Source organism: Trachypithecus francoisi, unplaced genomic scaffold (genome assembly GCF_009764315.1).
Source record: "Trachypithecus francoisi isolate TF-2019V2 unplaced genomic scaffold, Tfra_2.0 Lachesis_group15, whole genome shotgun sequence".
Lineage (NCBI taxonomy): Eukaryota > Metazoa > Chordata > Mammalia > Primates > Cercopithecidae > Trachypithecus > Trachypithecus francoisi.
Window position 1 is genome coordinate 89411179 of NW_022681460.1, and position 18864 is coordinate 89430042.

Here is an 18864-nt window from a genome sequence, read left to right on the forward strand (position 1 = left end):
TAGGCTGTGGAACTAGATGCTATACTTTCACTCTCTTTCCTAACGTCTTTGTTTTTGGCTAAGAATAAAAACAGCTGTCAAGGTTCCCTCTTTCAAGCTCTGTTAACACACCTAGTCCAAAGGCGCATGTGTGTCATGTCTCTAATATATTTTATTGCTGTCTTTTAAAATTCCCCTTAAGACGCTGGCCCAATATTGTTGCATTCAACCACATTTCTATCACAAGGATTAAAAAGAACTTAAGTATAATTTTATTCTATTCTGCATCAGTGCCATACACACACACAAAAATGTTTGGATAAGTTAATAAGTTATAACATTCTATGTTTTAATATTAATAACAAGGACATAAATGATCATTTCCTGAGTTAACAGTGCAATGTAAAATTTAATCTGTATTGCTTATAAGACATTTTACAGCATAGAAATATGATCGAAGTCATCATTTACTTTACCATATCATAAAACACAAGTGCTTATTGTAGAACAGTGATATAATTTAAATGGCAAGGAAATTTGTGATTCATAACAAATAATCCTGTATGTATTTGTTGCCATGATTAACTGTCCAGGTCAACTATCAGTAGTAAAATAAGTTATGGTACAAAAGAAAGCCAAGAAGTTACCTATACAGAAGGAACATTTGATTTCATTTAAGAAACGGAAGCCTGGATTCTAGTTAACCTTTTATTATGTACAAAAATGTTCTCTTAAAAAACCCTAAGCAATCACAAATTTAGATAAACTAGTTGAATAAAGGACAATGACAGCTCTTCATTATGCTGTAAAACTATGGATCTCATTTTTGGAAAAGTTGAGATCCTGCAGCAACCTGAAAAGCAAACAAAAAGCACATGTTTCTAAGGGAAAATGTTTTAAAATGAAGGAATAAGAGCGGCTTACCACCATAATCATGATACTTTTTCATTCTCCCCATTTACTATGCAGTTTTGTTTAATAAAAAAACACTATCACTTCTTAAAAAATTAGTGATTAGTAACTCCTAAATATCATGAAATATCTAAGCAGTGCTCAAATTTTCAACTATATCATAAATGCCATAATTTAAAAAAATAGTTTCAATCAAGACCCAATTAAAATTTACTCATTATGATTGGCTGATAAGTCTTTCAGGCATCTTTTGATCTATAAGATCCCCCAGATCCCCACTCCATCCTGCAATTTATTTGTTGACAAAAATCAGATTTTTATTTGTTGAGTCTCCTAAAACCTTCATTTTTCTACATCCCTGTGGTATTGCTTAATAACATGTATCTACGTCCTCATATTTTCCATAACTTAATAAATGGATCTAGAGGCTTGATCAGACACAGGTTCAAATCTTTTTGACAAGACTATTTCATAGGTAACGTTCCTCTATCTGGAGGCATGTAATAAATGGTTGCCTCTCTTTTTGGATGCTAGGTACCATTATGATCTATATACAGAACCATTAGTCAATTAAGCACTGCAATTGGTGATATTCTACTTCTATCATTCTTTATTCATTAATCAGCTGAGGAATCCTATAAAGAAAAATGTCTGCTGATTTATTATGTGGTTATTCAGTAGTATGGCTCATATAGCAAAGGGAGCATAAATGTTTGATTTTTTTCCCCTTTATTCACCAGTTTTCAAAGAAAGGAATTGATTCCCCTACTATTCTATCTTCATTCTCCCCCTACTGAACAGGAAAAGTAGAAATACTGCATATTACTCAACTAGGAAAACAGTACAATAACTACTTTTTTACCAATTACTCTATTATATGTAGTCACTTTGCTAGGCACTTCACATACTTATGTATTATTATTTATTCATTTTTACAGACAAGTGCTCTAAAACTTAGAAAGGTTAAGAACTGCCCTAGGACACCCAGCAAATGATTGTAAGATGCCTGTAAGTGGTAGACCTGGGATTTAAACTCCAGCTGGCAGCTCCCAGAGGGGATACACATACTCACACAAAGGGCCAGTAGGGCACAGGAGTTGAGGCCAACACAGTGCAGCAGTAAAGTCTCTCAGTGTCTGGGCCCATGCTACCATTCTATCCTGTTCTGCCAGGCAAGCAGCTTCACTCGAGCCAAACCAGTCTAGGCTTTTGTATAAATCTGGACCCCTAACGCATCTGTTAGTTCTCTCTGCCTGTACTATCCCCTTCTCCATCTCTCTTGACTGCTAGATTTTAGTCCACATGCAGTGCACATGACTTTTTTGACCATTGCAGCTCCTGTCTCTCTAACACACACATCGCTACGTAAAAGTAACCCATCTCTCCCAGAATTCCCATAACATCTTGATTTTATCTCTAGTAAGATATTTATGGTGTTCTGAGTCATACTTTAGTTATCAGCATGTGCATTTGTTTCTACCACTAGATAGTGTGGTCCTTGAAAGGAGAGATTGTTTTACTAATCTCTGTAATAAAGTACATATTTAGTGGATAAAGAACCATTATTGGTCAAGTAATGATAAGCTGCTTATCTCTATTTTTTAAAAAATAGGTTTCTGAGTCTTTCTCTGTTATCATACCATACAAATTGACAAATGTTCACCAAATATGGAGAATATGTCTGGGATGGCTATATTTATACTATAATCTATGTAGCAGACATGAGATTAACTTTGGAGAACTCTAGGAGTGGACATTACAAGAAAGACTCATTTTTCAAAACAGCAAAATCTATAATAAGAAACCCATATAATTGCCAATCAAGAAAAATATACCACATCCATTAAGATGATGAGGATAAGGAAACCAAAGAAACGAGTCCTAACTGAAAGTTACATGGGTAGCTACTATGAATTTTAAGTACTGATTTGAATCAAGTTACATCTCAAAATGCAACTCTATGTAGTATGTTCAGGAGTGAGTAATAGCAGGAATCCATATGTAATTAATAAATACTCCTGAGCAACTCTGGGTAAGCCAGTTAGCACAGCACTGAAAGACTGGCTCAGAGGTAAAACTGAGAAAAGAAAACTATATAGGTTCTGGTCAATTTTTTTTTTTTTTTGAGATGGAGTTTCGCTCTTGGTACCCAGGCTGGAGTGCAATGGCATGATCTCGGCTCACTGCAACCTCTGCCTCCTAGGTTCAAGCGATCCTCCTGCCTCAGCCTCCCAAGTAGCTGGGATTACAGGCGCCCACCACCATGCCCGGCTAATTTTTGTATTTTTAGTAGAGACTGGGTTTCACCATGTTGGCCAGGCTGGTCTCGAACTCCTGACCTCAGGTGATCCAACTGCCTTGGCCTCCCCAAGTTTATGGTCAATTTTAAAAATGCAAAAATGATTCTAATTATTTAAAAGTATTATTATACTGCAATCTATAAAGTACTCACTATTTCTAAAATAGCAGAAGCAATACAGTAGAAGACAGTACAGCTCTTAACCTTTTTTCCTAAAAAAAATTTTATATTCAAACTATGTTAGTCTTCATTGTAATTTTAATAGTTTCCCTAGAGCTTTAAAAGAACAAAAGTTTACATAGAAACTCGAAAAATCTTTTTAAGTTGAGAGTTTAACTAAAAGAACATTTTTCTTAAAGCATTAAAATACAGAAATATATTTAATTAAAAATAAAATACATTTTAAATTCAACATGGAAGAAAAAAAGTTTTTAATGCCTTTATTTATTGATTGGGGTTCAATCTTTTCTATAATTAAAATTTTAAATAAAAAAGCAAGATACAAGATTATCTATGAGGACTAAACTCTGATTTTTTTATCTTGCCCAAATTCCTATCTAAGGGGTCTAGGAAGTCATGCCCTACAAACTATAAATTCTCATCAGATGTGTTTTATTTAACCCTGTACATCATGACTTACTTTCCAACCTGACTCTGGCATAACATGACGAGACAAGGAAGAAAATAAAAACATTTTACCCCAAAACAAGTTTCTTTGCCATATCTCGAAATGGCCCTGCAAATCTGTCCTTTATGGGGGAAAATCTGCATCTGTAAAGAATCCTATCAAAATAGCTAGATCTTTTTCTTCCAGGCCAGTCCAATCCTGAAGAAGTTAACTAGAGTCTAGTACCTTTTAAAGGTCTGAATAGGAAACACTGTCATCTATTATCTCTAAGGGCAGCCACCGTAAGACTTCCAAAGAACCTTGGTCTCCACAATCTTTTATCTTAACCTGAACATTCCCTTTCTATGGATCTCAGGTCTTTAGACAAACTCAGCCAATTGTCAACCAGAAAATGTTTAAATTTACCTACAGCGTGGAAACTCATGCTCCCTGGCAACCCAGATTTGAGTTGTTCTGCCTTTCTGGACCAATCAATGTATTTCTTAAATGTATTTGATTGATGTATCATGCCTCCCTAAAATGTATCAAACCAAGCTGTGCCCTGACCATCTTGGGCACATGTTCTCAGGACCTCCTGAGAGCTCACAGGTCATGGTCACTCATATTTGGCTCAGAATAAATCTCTTCAGAGATTTTAGAGAGTTTGACTCTTTTTGCCAACATCTAGAAATGTTAGGCTTAGTCACCTACTAAATAAGAATAGGGCACTTAAAACAGCTATATTTTAAAATCATCTAGAAATCCAACAGGGGCTATCTTTAACCAAATATTTTAAAGTGCCATTTTAAACCTAAATCACATCAAAGTGAATTTCAAACAGGATCGCCACTACCACTTTTTCATGATCCAGGCTTCAACTATTAGTCTTGCCTTATTTGTGTTCTAGTCTCCCCTTTTTGTCTTGCTGCTTGGCTTTTGACCACATATATTATTTACTAACTTTCACTCAGTTACAGAGAATGAAGATCAAAAGCTACAATGAGATGAACATTCCTTATTAATTACTATATATTATAAAGCTTTGATGGAAGAAGAGGTTGGGCCTAATGTCCCAAATAAGATTGTGGCACCAATCTTGTGAGTGTATCCATACTGGCAGCCATTAGCAGAGAACACTGATTGCTAGCTGTAACTTACTTTTGTGTTTTATCTGACAATATGCATAATCCTAGCTTCCAACTCAAACTATACGAAGATTTAAAGACTTTGTTATTTTCTAAAACTATAAGATTATTGAAGTGCAGGTTCATATAAATAGGAAGAACTGAGAGATGCTTGTCATGAAAGATCTTCATTTCAGTATTGGGCAGTCTGTTTCCTACTACACTGCTACTCACCTTACTCCTTGTTCTGTAAATGGCACTGGTCCACAAATGCAGACAAGAACTTTGGATTTGTCCAAATTTCTTTTCAAAAATTCAGAAAGAAGAGCTGGTGAAATATGTCCCTGTTTGCCATTCCATTCAGAAATAGGTGCTGAGAGAACAAATTCAACATCCAGTCTAGGGAAAAGAAAAACAGTTTTTTAAAGTTTATTGTTTTAAACATATTATTAACATGTTTCAAGTTCAATACTATATTTTTCCCCTAAAGAATAATTTAATATATATTGATACACTTGCTAGAAAAACACTGAAAAAAATTATAAGATTTAACAAAAACATATACGTAAATCTATATTTACTAAGGATTAGCTTTTCCTATACATTAAGGAATGTAATTTGGCATTTTTTTTAAGTTGAACTAATTAACCAAGCATGGTAGCTCACACCTGTAATCCTAGTATGTTGGGAGGCCACAGCGGGAGGATTGTTTGAGAACAAGAGTTTGAGATCAGCCTGGGCAACACAGTGAGACCTAGTTTCTACAAAAAACAAACAAAAAAACAGAAAACCCCCCAAAAAAACAAAATAAAAAAACTGTTTAAACTTAGCCAGGTGTGGTGGTATGTGCCTATGGTCCTACCTATTTGGGAAGCTGAGGCAGGAGGATCGTTTGATCCAGTGAGCTATGATTGCACCAGCTTGGGCGACAGAGCAAGAACCTGTCTCTTAAAAAAGAAATTAATTAAAAATAAATATATAAATGAAATAGAGATTCCAAGGGATCTCAGAGAACTCCACATTTCTATTAATAATTTACTGGTATTGGAAAAAAAAGAACAAATACTGCATGTTCTCACTTATAAGTGGAGCTAAACCCTGTGTATACAAGAACAAAAAGGTAAGAATAGACACTGGGGACTCCAAAAGGAGGGAGGTTTAGGGAAAGGGGCAAGGGCTGAAAAACCTCCTAGTGTGTACTATGTTCACTGTCTAGGTGACAGGATCAACAGAAATCCAAATTTCAGCATCACACAATATATCCTTGAAACAAATCTGCACATTTACCCCCGAACCCAAAATAAACAATAATAATATGCTGGTATAAATCACAGTAAATAGCAATTACCAGTGACACATGTATTTTAATCTCTGGCTCAAACTTCTCCAATGATTTCCAGACCCTTACAACCAGTTTGATTAAGAAGCCTATTTGACTTTTTACTGTTACTGTCTCAAAGGCCCTCAACCTCAACCTCAACCTCATCATCTCTGTAACTGGCACCACAGTCTGCTTGGTTTTACAAGCCAGAAACCTGGGATTTATCCTGGGAACCTCTCTCTATCTCACCCTCCATATCCAATTCATCACCAAGTCCTGGCTCTAACTCTGTTTACCTCTTAGCCTTCACTGCCATATAACACTGCCTGTTCTCTTTCTTCTTTCTGTAATGAGATTACCACTCCCATTCTTCAGTTTTCAGCTCAAGCATCAGGGAATCCACAGGGAAGTATGGCACCTCCACAAGGCTGAGGTCCTTTGTTTCATGTGTTGTAGCAATGTTTTCTTTTTCCTTTTCTTCATAGCCATTTACTTCAGATTTTAAATATGTTGTCACTAAGCTGATTACCTATTGTCTACCTTCTCCAACAGACTCTAAACTCCATGAGAACAGGGACCATGTCTGCTTTGGCTATCACTGTATCCCTAACACACAGGAGGTACCCACATACTACGGAATGAAACAGATGAAAGCAAAAGAGTCCAGGATTAAAATAAAGTCTCACAATGTAACAACAGACCGTTTCTTCCCATGGGCTTAGTAATCTATTATACAAATTGCTCGTGAAAAGCCACAGTAAATTCAAAATTCTATGTTGTACCTGCTCTGTCTACTCTGTTTTAGCAAACAAAACTAATTCTTACCATTTCAACAGCATCAAATCGAAAGCAGTTCTACATGTTCCAGTGAGTAACTGAGTAGCAGGAATTCATGATACATTAATTTAAACCACATGAAAAAGCTGAAGTGAACAGTTTCTCTTGTGAGGGGACAAAGGAAGTAAATATGAAAACAGAAACAAGGTATGGCTGGTACAGCTGCCCTCACATCGCTGTGCCTTAGCTGGATTAAGTTTCCCAAGAACTAAGGAGCCTGGCACAAGCAGCACAGACCAAATAAGAGACCAAATAAGAGCAGCAGCAGCAGGGGGCGAGAGAACCAGCCTCAGCTCTCCACACAGACTCCAGCCTCTAGGTCTTGTCCATCTGTGGAATGAGGTTGGGAAATGAGTCATCTCTTACATTTCTAATATTCTTTGATTTTATATTAAAAACATCTACAGAACTATGTTTTATTTCTTATCTTCAAGCTTCCCATTTAGTATCAGCAGCAACGCTAATCCACTCTATAGCCTCCCCAAAGGCTAAACCACAAACTAGCCTCCCCAAAGATATTCGCTATTTTTACCTTCCAAGCATTTAAAACTAAGATAGTTTTAAATAACCTCAGGATGTGATATTTGCTTACTGCTTCATGATGGCAAGGTCCTTGTCTGTCTTGTTCAATACTGTATCCAGGCTTTGCTCAATAAATTACACAAAAAAATGCCTTTTGAATAAAGAAAAGTATTTACAAAGAGGTCATGTTGGCTAAAAATAAAAATTGTACTTAAAAGAACAAAGCCATGTGCTGGCATCCATAAAATTACATATAAAAATGTATATGAATTCATAAGTGTGTTTTTCTGGAAAAAAAAATCATAATCTTTCTTTCATCAGATCAAAGGGCCAAAAGCAGCCATAAAACCACTGTCTTAAATTTCCAATTACACATAGATATTTGAATAAAATGTGGAAACTGTACTGTTAAATTAAAGGATAAAAGATGCTCTCCTGTGGCTCTATTTCAAATGAGCCTATAACTGGAATAAAACTGCTAAATTAATACTGAAGTTTCTGTAGTCTGCCATAAGTACCTAGTCATAATTTTCCTTCACTGGGATGCTTTATAAAAAAGCCTAATCAGTGATATATTTTCTGCAGGTATCTACTAAATGGTGATAAATACAGATCCTTACATAAATGGTACAAACTTCTCATGTATTTTGTATTTATTCACATAATGGTCTCTTGACTATAATTTATGCACTCAATGGAAAAGGTGAACAGAAAGCATGGCTGCAATTTAAGGATATTGTAAAGAGGCTGTTATCCTGCTTATCTCCTTTTCATAGGCTGAGAAAAGAGCTTAATCTGGAACAGGAGCATTCCCAAGTTAAGACTCAACAATTCTTTCATGAAATATTTTTTATATCAAAATACAGATAATTCCTGTGGAATCCTCTCTCCTGGGTTTTCTGAATGAAGGTCAACTTACTGTCTAAAGTAATTACAGCTTTGAGATGCTGGAGACATGTGAGGGCACACAGTAAACATCCTGAAATTCCTCTATAATTTCAAAAGTGCCAAAAGGGGTTGGGACTCTTGAAAAGGTTACCTGAAAATACATTCAGATTAACCCATAAAATACAAACTAATATGAAAGAGGGAGAGAACAGACCTGCTTCTGATGAGTGCCTATGCGATCTTAAATGTCAGTCTAAGTAAGCTTGTCAAAAAACTTATTTTAAGGTAGGCTGACAGTGATTTGAAATGACAAGTCTTGAAATACAAACGTATTCATTTAGTCCAAATCATTAGCAGTCATCCAACGACTTATTCCTTCCTCCTCTAGCCAATCAGCTTCAGCAACTTACCTCCTTCATATTTCTCACACAGTCCCTTACCTTCCCATTTTTAATGTCACAACTCCAGATCAGGTTCTTATATCTCTTCTCTAAAATATTACATTAACAGCCTTAGCCCTTAATCTATTTGATATACCATTGCCATATTAGTTTCCCTAAAAATCCTGATAAAACTTTGTAATCTTTTTGCTTAAAAGCTTCAGTGATTCCTCACTGCCCACAGATTAGTATTTCAGCTTTTCCTATTTTTTTTTTTTTTTTCTAGCTAAAGAAAATGTCTGCAACTGTAGTAAAAATTGCTATGTGCTCACAGGAAAAAAATCTCACAAAACTAGGAATCAAAATTAGATAAAACATATATAATTATGGAAACATTTTTTAAAAGGAATCTAATGAAAGGAAATACTACTATGCCTCCAGATGTTCGCAGTTATTCCATGAAAGCAGGCTAACTATCAAATAAATCTGTGACATACTGGGTTCAAAAAAGTTAAATATATTTCCTTAGAATTTCAGAAAGCCTTAAATATGCTAAGTTCAGAGTAAATCTTCAAGAAGGCATATACTGTTTCCCAAATGTATTCAATCATAGAGTCCATTCCGGGGAATACATTAACATTTCAAAGCACATATTCCAAGCAACACAACATCTGAGGAACATCTCCTGGAAGAAACCAAAAGTGCTATAAGGTTCCAGATTAGTGGGCTGCCTATCTGGGTACATAAGAGGTTAGGGAAAAAGAAACAGTTTCAGGTATCCTGTTTCATTTACTTCTGCTTCTGGCATCATCAGCTTTTGCTATCTTAAATGGAACTGCCATATTGCTAGCCCCAATACTGACATCAGAAGACAAAAACATATAGTTTCACAGAGCCTGTCAGCACTACAGGGAGATGAGCCGCAGAGTGTCACTGTGCCTTCTTCCTGTGTCTATCTGATATACAATATTGACTTCACATATGGATTATATTCAAGGTCTTTCACCACCTGATTTTAGCCTAGCTTGTTTCCTCAACTGTAAACAAAAAGGATCAGAAATGATAACTATGAAGATTCCTTCTAAAACTGATATAAGGTTTAATGGGTTTATTTTTAGTTATTCTGCATCATTCTCCTTCATTCACAGTATTTATTTCCAAGAAACGACTCTACTCTGTTATTAAAATACTAGAATAAACTGGCCCTCATGTCTTATGTAATCCCACTACCCAAATTTATTTTCCCACTCAAAGAAATGCTAATCATTTCCCAAAGCCCAGCTCAAAAGCCCCTTCTTCCATGAAGCTCTGATATTACTACCCTCACAAAAATGGAATAAAATTCTTTTCACTAGATAGCTATGGTATGTTTTTTGTTCCTCTCAAGGCACAGACTTTACAGTCACTGATGTACTTTAGAACTTCACCACCACTAGGGTAGTCTTACTGATTTCTTATCTTTTTGTAATGTCAAGCACATTTTGCAGATAGTGAGCACACAAATGTTTAAAGTGATGTAAATGGCCTTCTATCTTCTGTGGGTGCACATAAGTGGGTAAATAGTCCCCTTTCCTCTGTGACCCATCTCCGTGCTGCTTAAAATCCCTTTTTTCCTTCTCTTTCTTTTGCCCCAACTAACTTCCCAATCCACTCTAGTGTAAAAATAGTGACACTAACAACATCACTGTTAATGACACTATCAGTGTTAATGTCATCATCAATGACAATGTAGGCTGGGTATAGTATTCTCTGCTAAGTGCTTTCATTTTTCAGAGGCTATTAGTCAAAATGTAACAGATGCTGGAGAGCATGTGGAGAAATAGGAATATTTTTACACTGCTGGTGGGAGTGCAAATTAGTTCAACCACCGTGGAAGACAGTGTGGCGATTCCTCAAGGATCTAGAACCAGAAATACCATTTGACCTAGCAGTCCCATTACTGGGTATATACCCAAAGGATTATAAATCATTCTACTATAAAGACACATGCACGTGTATGTTTATTGCAGCACTATTCACAATAGCGAAGACTTGGAACCAACCCAAATGCCCATCAATGATAGACTGGATAAAGAAAATGTGGCACATACACACCATGGAATACTATGCAGCCATAAAAAAGGATGAGTTCATGTCCTTTGCAGGGACATGGATGAAGCTGGAAACCATCATTCTCAGCAAACTAAGACAGGAACAGAAAACCAAACACCCCATGTTCTCACTCATAAGTGGGAGTTGAACAATAAGAACACATGGACACAGGGAGGAGAATGTTCCACACTGAGGACTGTTGTGGGGTGCGGGGGTAGGGATAGAATTAGGAGAAATACCTAATGTAGATGACGGGTTGATGGGTGCTGCAAACCACCATGGCACATGTATACCTATGTAACAAACCTGCATGTTCTTCTGCACATGTATTCCAGAACTTAAAGTATAATAGGTATCAAGAGCCTTAAAACACTTTGACCTAATACTTCTTCTGATACATCTTCATCCTGAATAGTTAGAGAGGTATTGAACAATTTCTAGTCACTATGTCAAATAATACAGAATTGGTTAAATAAATTATGGTATGCTCCCATGACTGAACACAATGCAGTTATTAAAAATCATGGTATATTGCAGGATTTACTAACTGGCACGACTGGCACTTTGGGCTGGATAATTCTTCATTGTAGGCAGGCTGTCCTGTGAATTGTAAGATATCTTGTAGCAATCCTGGCCTCTACTGACTAGGTGTCAGTAACACCTCTTCCCCCAGTTGTGAAAATAAAAAATGTCTCCAGACATAAATGTTTCTGGGGTGGCAGAGTTGCTTAAGGTTGAAAACCACCTGTTGAAAATATTCTTTATGTAAAAAACACACAATACAATAAGTAGAAATGTAGTTATAAAAATTATAGTTAGTATGACTACATTATTTTAAATATACAAAACAAAAAGATAGGTATGCATATGAATAGAAAGATACAGACCATAACATTAATAATTGTTCTTTGGGTGGTAGGATTATGGGTGATTTTTTTCTTATACCTTTTCTATATTAACATGTATTAATTTTATAAAGAGAAGGGAAAATCAACAAATACTGTTATAAAAAAAGTACCACTACCTTTACTAAAGATTAATGGTCTCCAAGAACGACTCATTTGAAACAAAAAGGAAAATACCTGTTATATTTATATACCACAAAATGTTTTCTAGAAGTCAACCTCATTGTCAAACTGTCCCACCTGTCCCACCCCTCAAAACTCACTCTACAAAAGCAGAGACATCACAGAGTTAGGGCATTCTGCTGATGGGAGCAGGTGGGCCAACGTGTACTGAATGAACTGAGCCTCAGAACACTGATCACATATTTGGGAGAAGGATAAGTGGAATTTAGTTTGATTTCAGTTTACATAATTAGTTAAATCCACTACTGCACATATTTGCCTTATGTTTTGTCTCATTTTTCATAAGAGAAAAAGTGTAAGATTTTGCTAGACTTGGAAGGTGGTAAATGGAATCCCAATTGTTACAACAGTCAAGTTTAATAACATATTTGGACAAAATTTGGGTACACATTTTTTTCTGTTCAGATTTCACACTTAATGACATGAAAATGAGATTGAAATAGAAAGAGTAATACTCCAAAAAGTATTTATAAAGTATCTGTATTTTTGCAATTCTGAGGGCAGTAATTAGGGAAAATAAAGAGATGCATTCCCTGGGCTGCATGAGAAAAAAAGCAAACACAATATCTTATCACTGCTGGATCCATGTGTACAGGCACATAATAGATGTTACACATATTTCACAAATGAATGAATGAATGTCTGCTACAAACATACTAATTCTGGGCTAGGCACCTACATAGGCTAACTCACTGATTCCCATGTCCAAATGATTCTGTGGTGTAGGTATTAATGTTTGTTTTATAGATGGAAAAACTGAAGCTCAGCCAGATAAAGTAATTTGCCCAAGGCCAAGAGATTAATAACCTTTCATTATACAATTTTATTTTGAAGAATTCCATTTGCTAATTATATTATCTAGATAAACTCTGAGGACAAGCATAGCATGCTTGCTGAAAATATTCGATCATATGTCAGCCTCAGAATCCATAATCCTTATCCTTCTCCTTGTTCCACAAAGGATGGAGTAGAAGACTGGGACCTAATTATATAGAGAGTAGGGTATTTCTCTTAACTACAAAATTTGTTTTTTAATATTTACAATTCAATGATAATTTAACCACAGAAGTGTGAAAAGTGTCTGTTCATATCCTTCACCCACACTTTTTGATGGGATTTTTTTTTTCTGGTAAATCTGTTTAAGCTCCTTGTAGACTCTGGATATTAGCCCTTTGTCAGATGGATAGATTGCAAAATTTTTCTCCCATTCTGCCGGCTGCCTGTTCACTCTGATGATAATTTCTTTTGCTATGCAGAAGCTCTTAATTAGATCCCATTTGCCAATTTTGGCTTTTGTTGCAATTGCTTTTGGTGTTTTAGTCATGAAGTCTTTGCCCATGCCTATGTCTTGAATGGTATTGCCTAAGTTTTCTTCTAGGGTTTTTATGGTTTTAGATCTTAAGTTTAAATCTTTAATCCATCTTAATTTTTGTATAAGGAAGGGTCCAGTTTCAATTTTGTGCATATGGCTAGTCACTTTTCCCAATACCATTTATTAAATAGGGAATCCTTTCCCTATTGTTTGTCAGGTTTGTTGAAGATCAGATGGTTGTAAATGTGGGGCATTATTTCTGAGACCTCTATTCTGTTCCACTAGTCTATATATCCGTTTTGGTACCAGTACCATGCCGTTTTGGTTACTGTGGCCTTGTAGTATAGTTTGAAGTCAGGTAGCATGATGCCTCCAGCTTTGTTCTTTTTGCTTTGGACTGTCTTGGCTATACGAGCTCTTTTTTGGTTCCATATGAAATTTAAAATAGTTTTTTTCTAATTCTGTGAAGAAAGTCAATGGTAGCTTGATGGGGATAGCATTAAATCTATAAATTACTTTGGACAGTATGGCCACTTTCATGATATTGATTCTTCCTATCCACCAGTATGGAATGTTCTTCCATTTGTTTGTGTCCTTGCTTATTTCCTTGAGTAGTGGTTTGTAATTCTCCTTGAAGAGGTCCTTCACATCTCTTGTAAGTTGGATTCCTAGATATTTTATTCTCTTTGTAGCATTTGTGAATGGGAGTTCACTTATGATTTGGCCCTCTATTATTGGTATGTAGGAATGCTTGTAATTTTTGCACATTGATTTTGTATCCTGAGACTTTGCTGAAGTTGTTTATCAGCTTAAAGAGTTTTTGGGCTGAGGTGATGGGGTTTTCTAAATATACAATCATGTCATCTGGAAACAGAGATAATTTGACTTCCTCTTTTCCTATTTGAATATCCTTTATTTCTTTCTCTTGCCTGATTGCCCTGGCCAGAATTTGTAATACTATGTTGAATAGGAGTGGTGAGGGGGCATCCTTCTCTTGTGCTGGTTTTCAAAGGGAATGTTTCCAGCTTTTGCCCATTCAGCATGATATCAGATGTGGGTTTGTTATAAATGGCTCTTATTATTTTGAGATATGTTCCATCAATACCTAGTTTGAGTGTTTTTAGCATGAAGGGGTGTTGAATTTTATTGAAGGCCTTTTCTGCATCTATTGAGATCACCAGGTGGTTTTTGTCATTGGTTCTGTTTTTGTGATGCATTACATTTATTGATTTGTGTATGTTGAACCAGCCTTGCATCCCAGGGATAAAGCCAACTTGATCATGGTACAAAAGCTTTTTAATGTGCTGCTGGATTCAGTTTGCCAGTATTTTATTGAGGATTTTTGCACTGATGTTCCTCAGGGATATTGGTCTGAATTTTTCTTTGTTTTGTTGTGTCTCTGCCAGGGTTTTGGTATCAGGATGATGCTGGCCTCATAAAATGAGTTAGGGAGGATTCCCTCTTTTTCTATTGTTTGGAATAGTTTCAGAAGGAATGGTACCAGCTCCTCTTTGTACCTTTGGTAGAATTCAGCTGTAAATCCGTCTGGTCCTGAGCCTTTTTTGTTTGGTAGGCTATTAATTACTACCCCAATTTCAGAACTTGTTACTGGTCTATTCAGGGATTCAACTTCTTCCTGGTTTAGTCTTAGCAGTGTGTATGTGTCCAGGAATTTATCAATTTCTTCTAGATTTTCTACTTTATTTGCATAGAGTTGTTTATAGTATTCTCTGATTGGTAGTATTTCTGTGGGATCAGTGGTGATCTCCCCTTTATCATTTTTTATTGTATCTATTTGATTCTTCTCTCTTTTCTTCTTTATTAGTATGGCTACCAGTTTATCCATTCTGTTAATCTTTTCAAAAAACCAGCTCCTGGATGCATTTATTTTTTGAAGGGTTTTTCATGTCTCTATTTCCTTCCGTTTTTCTCTGATCTTAGTTATTTCTTGTTTTCTGCTAGCTTTTGAATTTGTTTGCTCTTGCTTCTCTAGTTCTTCTAATTGCGATGTTAGGGTGTCAATTTTAGATCTTTCTCGCTTTCTCCTGTGGGCATTTTGTGCTATAAATTTCCCTCTACATACTGCTTTAAATGTGTCCCAGAGATTCTGGCATGTTGTATCTTTGTTTTTATTGGTTTCAAAGAACTTATTTATTTCTGCCTTAATTTCGTTATTTACGCAGTAGTCATTCAGGAGCAGGTTGTTCAGTTTCCATGTAGTTGTGTGGTTTTGAGTGAGCTTCTTAATCCTGAGTTCTAATTTGATTGCACTGTGGTCTGAGACACTGTTTGTTATGATTTCTGTTCCTTTGCATTTGCTGAGGAGTGTTTTATTTCCAAATATGTGGTCAATTTTAGAATAAGTGCTATGTGGTGCTGTGAAGAATGTATATTCTGTTGATTTGGGGTGACGAGTTCTGTAGATGTCTATTAGATCCACTTGGTCCAGAGCTGAGTTCAAGTCTTGAATATCCCTATTAATTTTCTGTCTCATTGATCTGTCTAATATTGACATAGGGTGTTAAAGTCTCCCACTATTTCACATTGTGTGAAAGTGTCTCTTTGTAAGTCTTTAAGAACTTGCTTTTTGAATCTGGGTGCTCCTATATTGGGTGCATATACATTTAGGATAGTTAGCTCTTCTTGTTGCATTAATCCCTTTAGCATTATGTAATGCCCTTGTCTTTTTTGGTCTTTGTTGGTTTAAAGACTGTTTTATCAGAGACTAGGATTGCAACCCCTGCTGTTTTCTTTTTCTTTTTCTTTTTTTTGCTTTCCATTGGCTTGGTAAATCTTCCTCCAACCCTTTATTTTGAGCCTATGTGTGTCTTTGCATGTAAGATGGGTCTCCTGAACACAGCACACTGATGGGTCTTGACTCTTTATCCAATTTGCCAGACTGTGCCTTTTAATTGGGGCATTTAGCTTCTTTACATTTAAGGTTAATACAGTTATGTGTGAATTTGATCTTGTCATTATGACGCTAGCTGGTTATTTTGCCCATTAGTTGATGCAGTTTCTTCATAGTTCTGATGGTCTTTACATTCTGCTTCATTTTTGCAGTGGCTGGTACCAGTTTTTCTTTTCCATATTTAGTGCTTCCTTCAGGAGCTCTTGTAAGGCAGGCCTGGTGGTGACAAAATCCCTCAGCATTTGCTTGTCTTTAAAGGATTTTATTTCTCCTTTGCTTATGAAGCTTAATTTGGCTGCATATGAAATTCTGGGTTAAAAACTCTTTTCTTTAAGAATGTACAATATTGGCCCCCACTCTATTCTGGCTTCTAGGGTTTCTTCAGAGAGATCCCCTGTTATTCTGATGGCCTTCCCTTTGTGGGTAACCCGACCTTCCTCTGTGGCTGCCCTTAACATTTTTTCCTTTATTTCAACCTTGGTGCATCTGACGATTGTGTGTCTTGGGGCTGTCCTTCTCAAGGAGTATCTTTGTGGTGTTCTCTTATTTCCTGAATTTGAATGTTGGCCTGTGTTGCTAGGTTGGGGAAGTTCTCTTGGATAGTATCCAGAAGTGTTTTTTCAACTTGGTTCCATTCTCCCAGTCACTTTCAGGTACACCAAACATAGTCCCATATTTGTTGGAGGCTTTGTTCATTCCTTTTCATTATTTTTTCTCTAATCTTGTCTTCTTGCTTTATTTCATTGAGTTGATCTTCAATCTCTGATATCCTTTCTTCCGCTTGCTCGATTCGGCTATGATACTTGTGTATGCTTCACGACGTTCTGATGCTGTGTTTTTCAGTTCCATCAGGTCATTTATGTTCTTCTCTAAACTGTTTATTGTAGTTAGATATTCCTCTAACCTTTTGTCAAGGTTCTTAGCTTCCTTGCATTGGGTTAGAACATGCTCCTTTAGCTCAGAGGAGTTTGTTATTACCTATCTTCTGAAGCCTACTTCTGTCAATTCGTCAAACTCATTATCTGTCCAGTTTTGTTCCCTCGCTGGCAAGGAGTTGTGATCCTTTGGAGAAGAGGAGGCATTCTGGTTTTTGGCATTTTCAGCCTTTTTGCATAGGTTTTTCCTCATCTTCGTGGATTTATCCAGCTTTGGTCTTTGCTGTTGGTGACCTCTGGATGGAGTGTTGGCTTGGTCATCCTTTTTTTTTTGATGTTGATGCTATTGCTTTCTGTTTGTTAGTTTACCTTATAACAGGCCCCTCTGCTGCAGGTCTGCTGGAGTTTGCCGGGGGTCCACTCTAGACCCTGTTTTCCTGGGTATCACCAGCAGAGGCTGAAGAATAGCAAAGATTGCTGCCTGTTCCTTCCTCTGGAAGCTTCATCCCAGAGAGCATCTGCCAAATGCCAGCCAGAGCTCTCCTGTATGAGGTGTCTGTCGACCCCTGCTGGGGGGTGTCTCCCCATCAGGAGGCTCGAGGGTAAGGGACCCACTTGAGGAGGCAGTCTGTCACTTAGCAGAGCTCAAGTGCTGTGATGGGAGATCCACTGCTCTCTTAAGAGCCAGCAGGCAGGAACGTTTTAAGTCTGCTGAAGCTGTGCCTACAGCCGCCCCTTCCCCCAGGCACTCTGTTCCAGGGAGATGGGAGTTTTATCTATAAGTCTCTGTCTCTGATTGGGACTGCTGCCTTTCTTTCAGAGATGCCCTGCACAGAGAGGAGGAACCTAGAGAGGCGGTCTGGCTATCAGGTTATTTGGCACTGTGGTGGGCTCCACCTAGTCCAAACTTCCCAGTGGCTTTTTTTACACTGTGAGTGGAAAACCACCTACTCAAGTGTCAGTAATGGTGGACGTCCCTCCCCCCACCAGGCTCGAGTGTTCCCTGTTGACTTCAAACTGTTATGCTTGCAGTGAGAATTTCAAGCCAGTGGATCTTAGCTTGATGGGCTCCGTTTGGGTGGGATCCACTGAGCAAGACCACTTGGCTCCCTGGCTTCAGCCTCCTTTCCAGGCGAGTGAATGGTTCTGTTTCCAGGTGCCACTAGGGTACAAAAAAAACTCCTGCAGCTAGCTTGGTGTCTGCCCAAATGGCCGCTCAAGTTTGTGCTTGAAACCCAGGACCCTGGTGGTGTAGGCACCCAAGGGAATCTCCTGGTCTGCAGGTTGCGAAGCCTAAGGGAAAAGCGTAGTATCTGGGCTGGATAGCACAGTCACTCATGGCACAGTCCCTCATGGCTTCCTTTGGCTAGTGGAGGGAGTTCCCCAACCACTTGAGCTTCCCGGGTGAGGCAACACCCCACCCTGCTTCTGCTCACCCTCTGTGGGCTGCACCCACTGTATAACCAGTCCCAGGGAGATGAACCAGGTACCTCAGTTGGAAATGCAGAAATCACCCGCCTACTGTGTTGGTCTCACTGGGAGCTGCAGACCAGAGCTGTTCCTATTTGGCCATCTTGCCTGGGAATCAACCAGTTTAAATTCTTTTAAACATTTACTTAAAAAAACAGAAGCTGTAACATCGAAGACAGAAAACAAACATGTATATAGGGGTCCTCTATAACCACAATTCAAATGTCTGAGAGAGGGCTTCACAGGTT

The 18864-nt window shown here is 37.4% G+C and overlaps 1 protein-coding gene across 3 annotated transcripts in view; it reads right to left on the reverse strand.

The window, feature by feature from the left end:
• Positions 1-228: 228 nt before the first annotated feature.
• LOC117097555 (cytochrome b5 reductase 4) overlaps positions 229-18864 on the reverse strand; it is a 114000-nt gene continuing 95364 nt past the window's right edge. For all 3 annotated transcript variants that reach the window (XM_033235527.1, XM_033235529.1, XM_033235528.1), the window contains 2 exons: positions 5156-5320; positions 229-832 (listed from right to left, as the gene is read on the reverse strand). In XM_033235527.1, coding sequence (XP_033091418.1) covers positions 778-832; positions 5156-5320 — 220 coding nt within the window. In that variant the 3' untranslated portion in view covers positions 229-777. The remainder of the gene's footprint in view (positions 833-5155; positions 5321-18864) is intronic.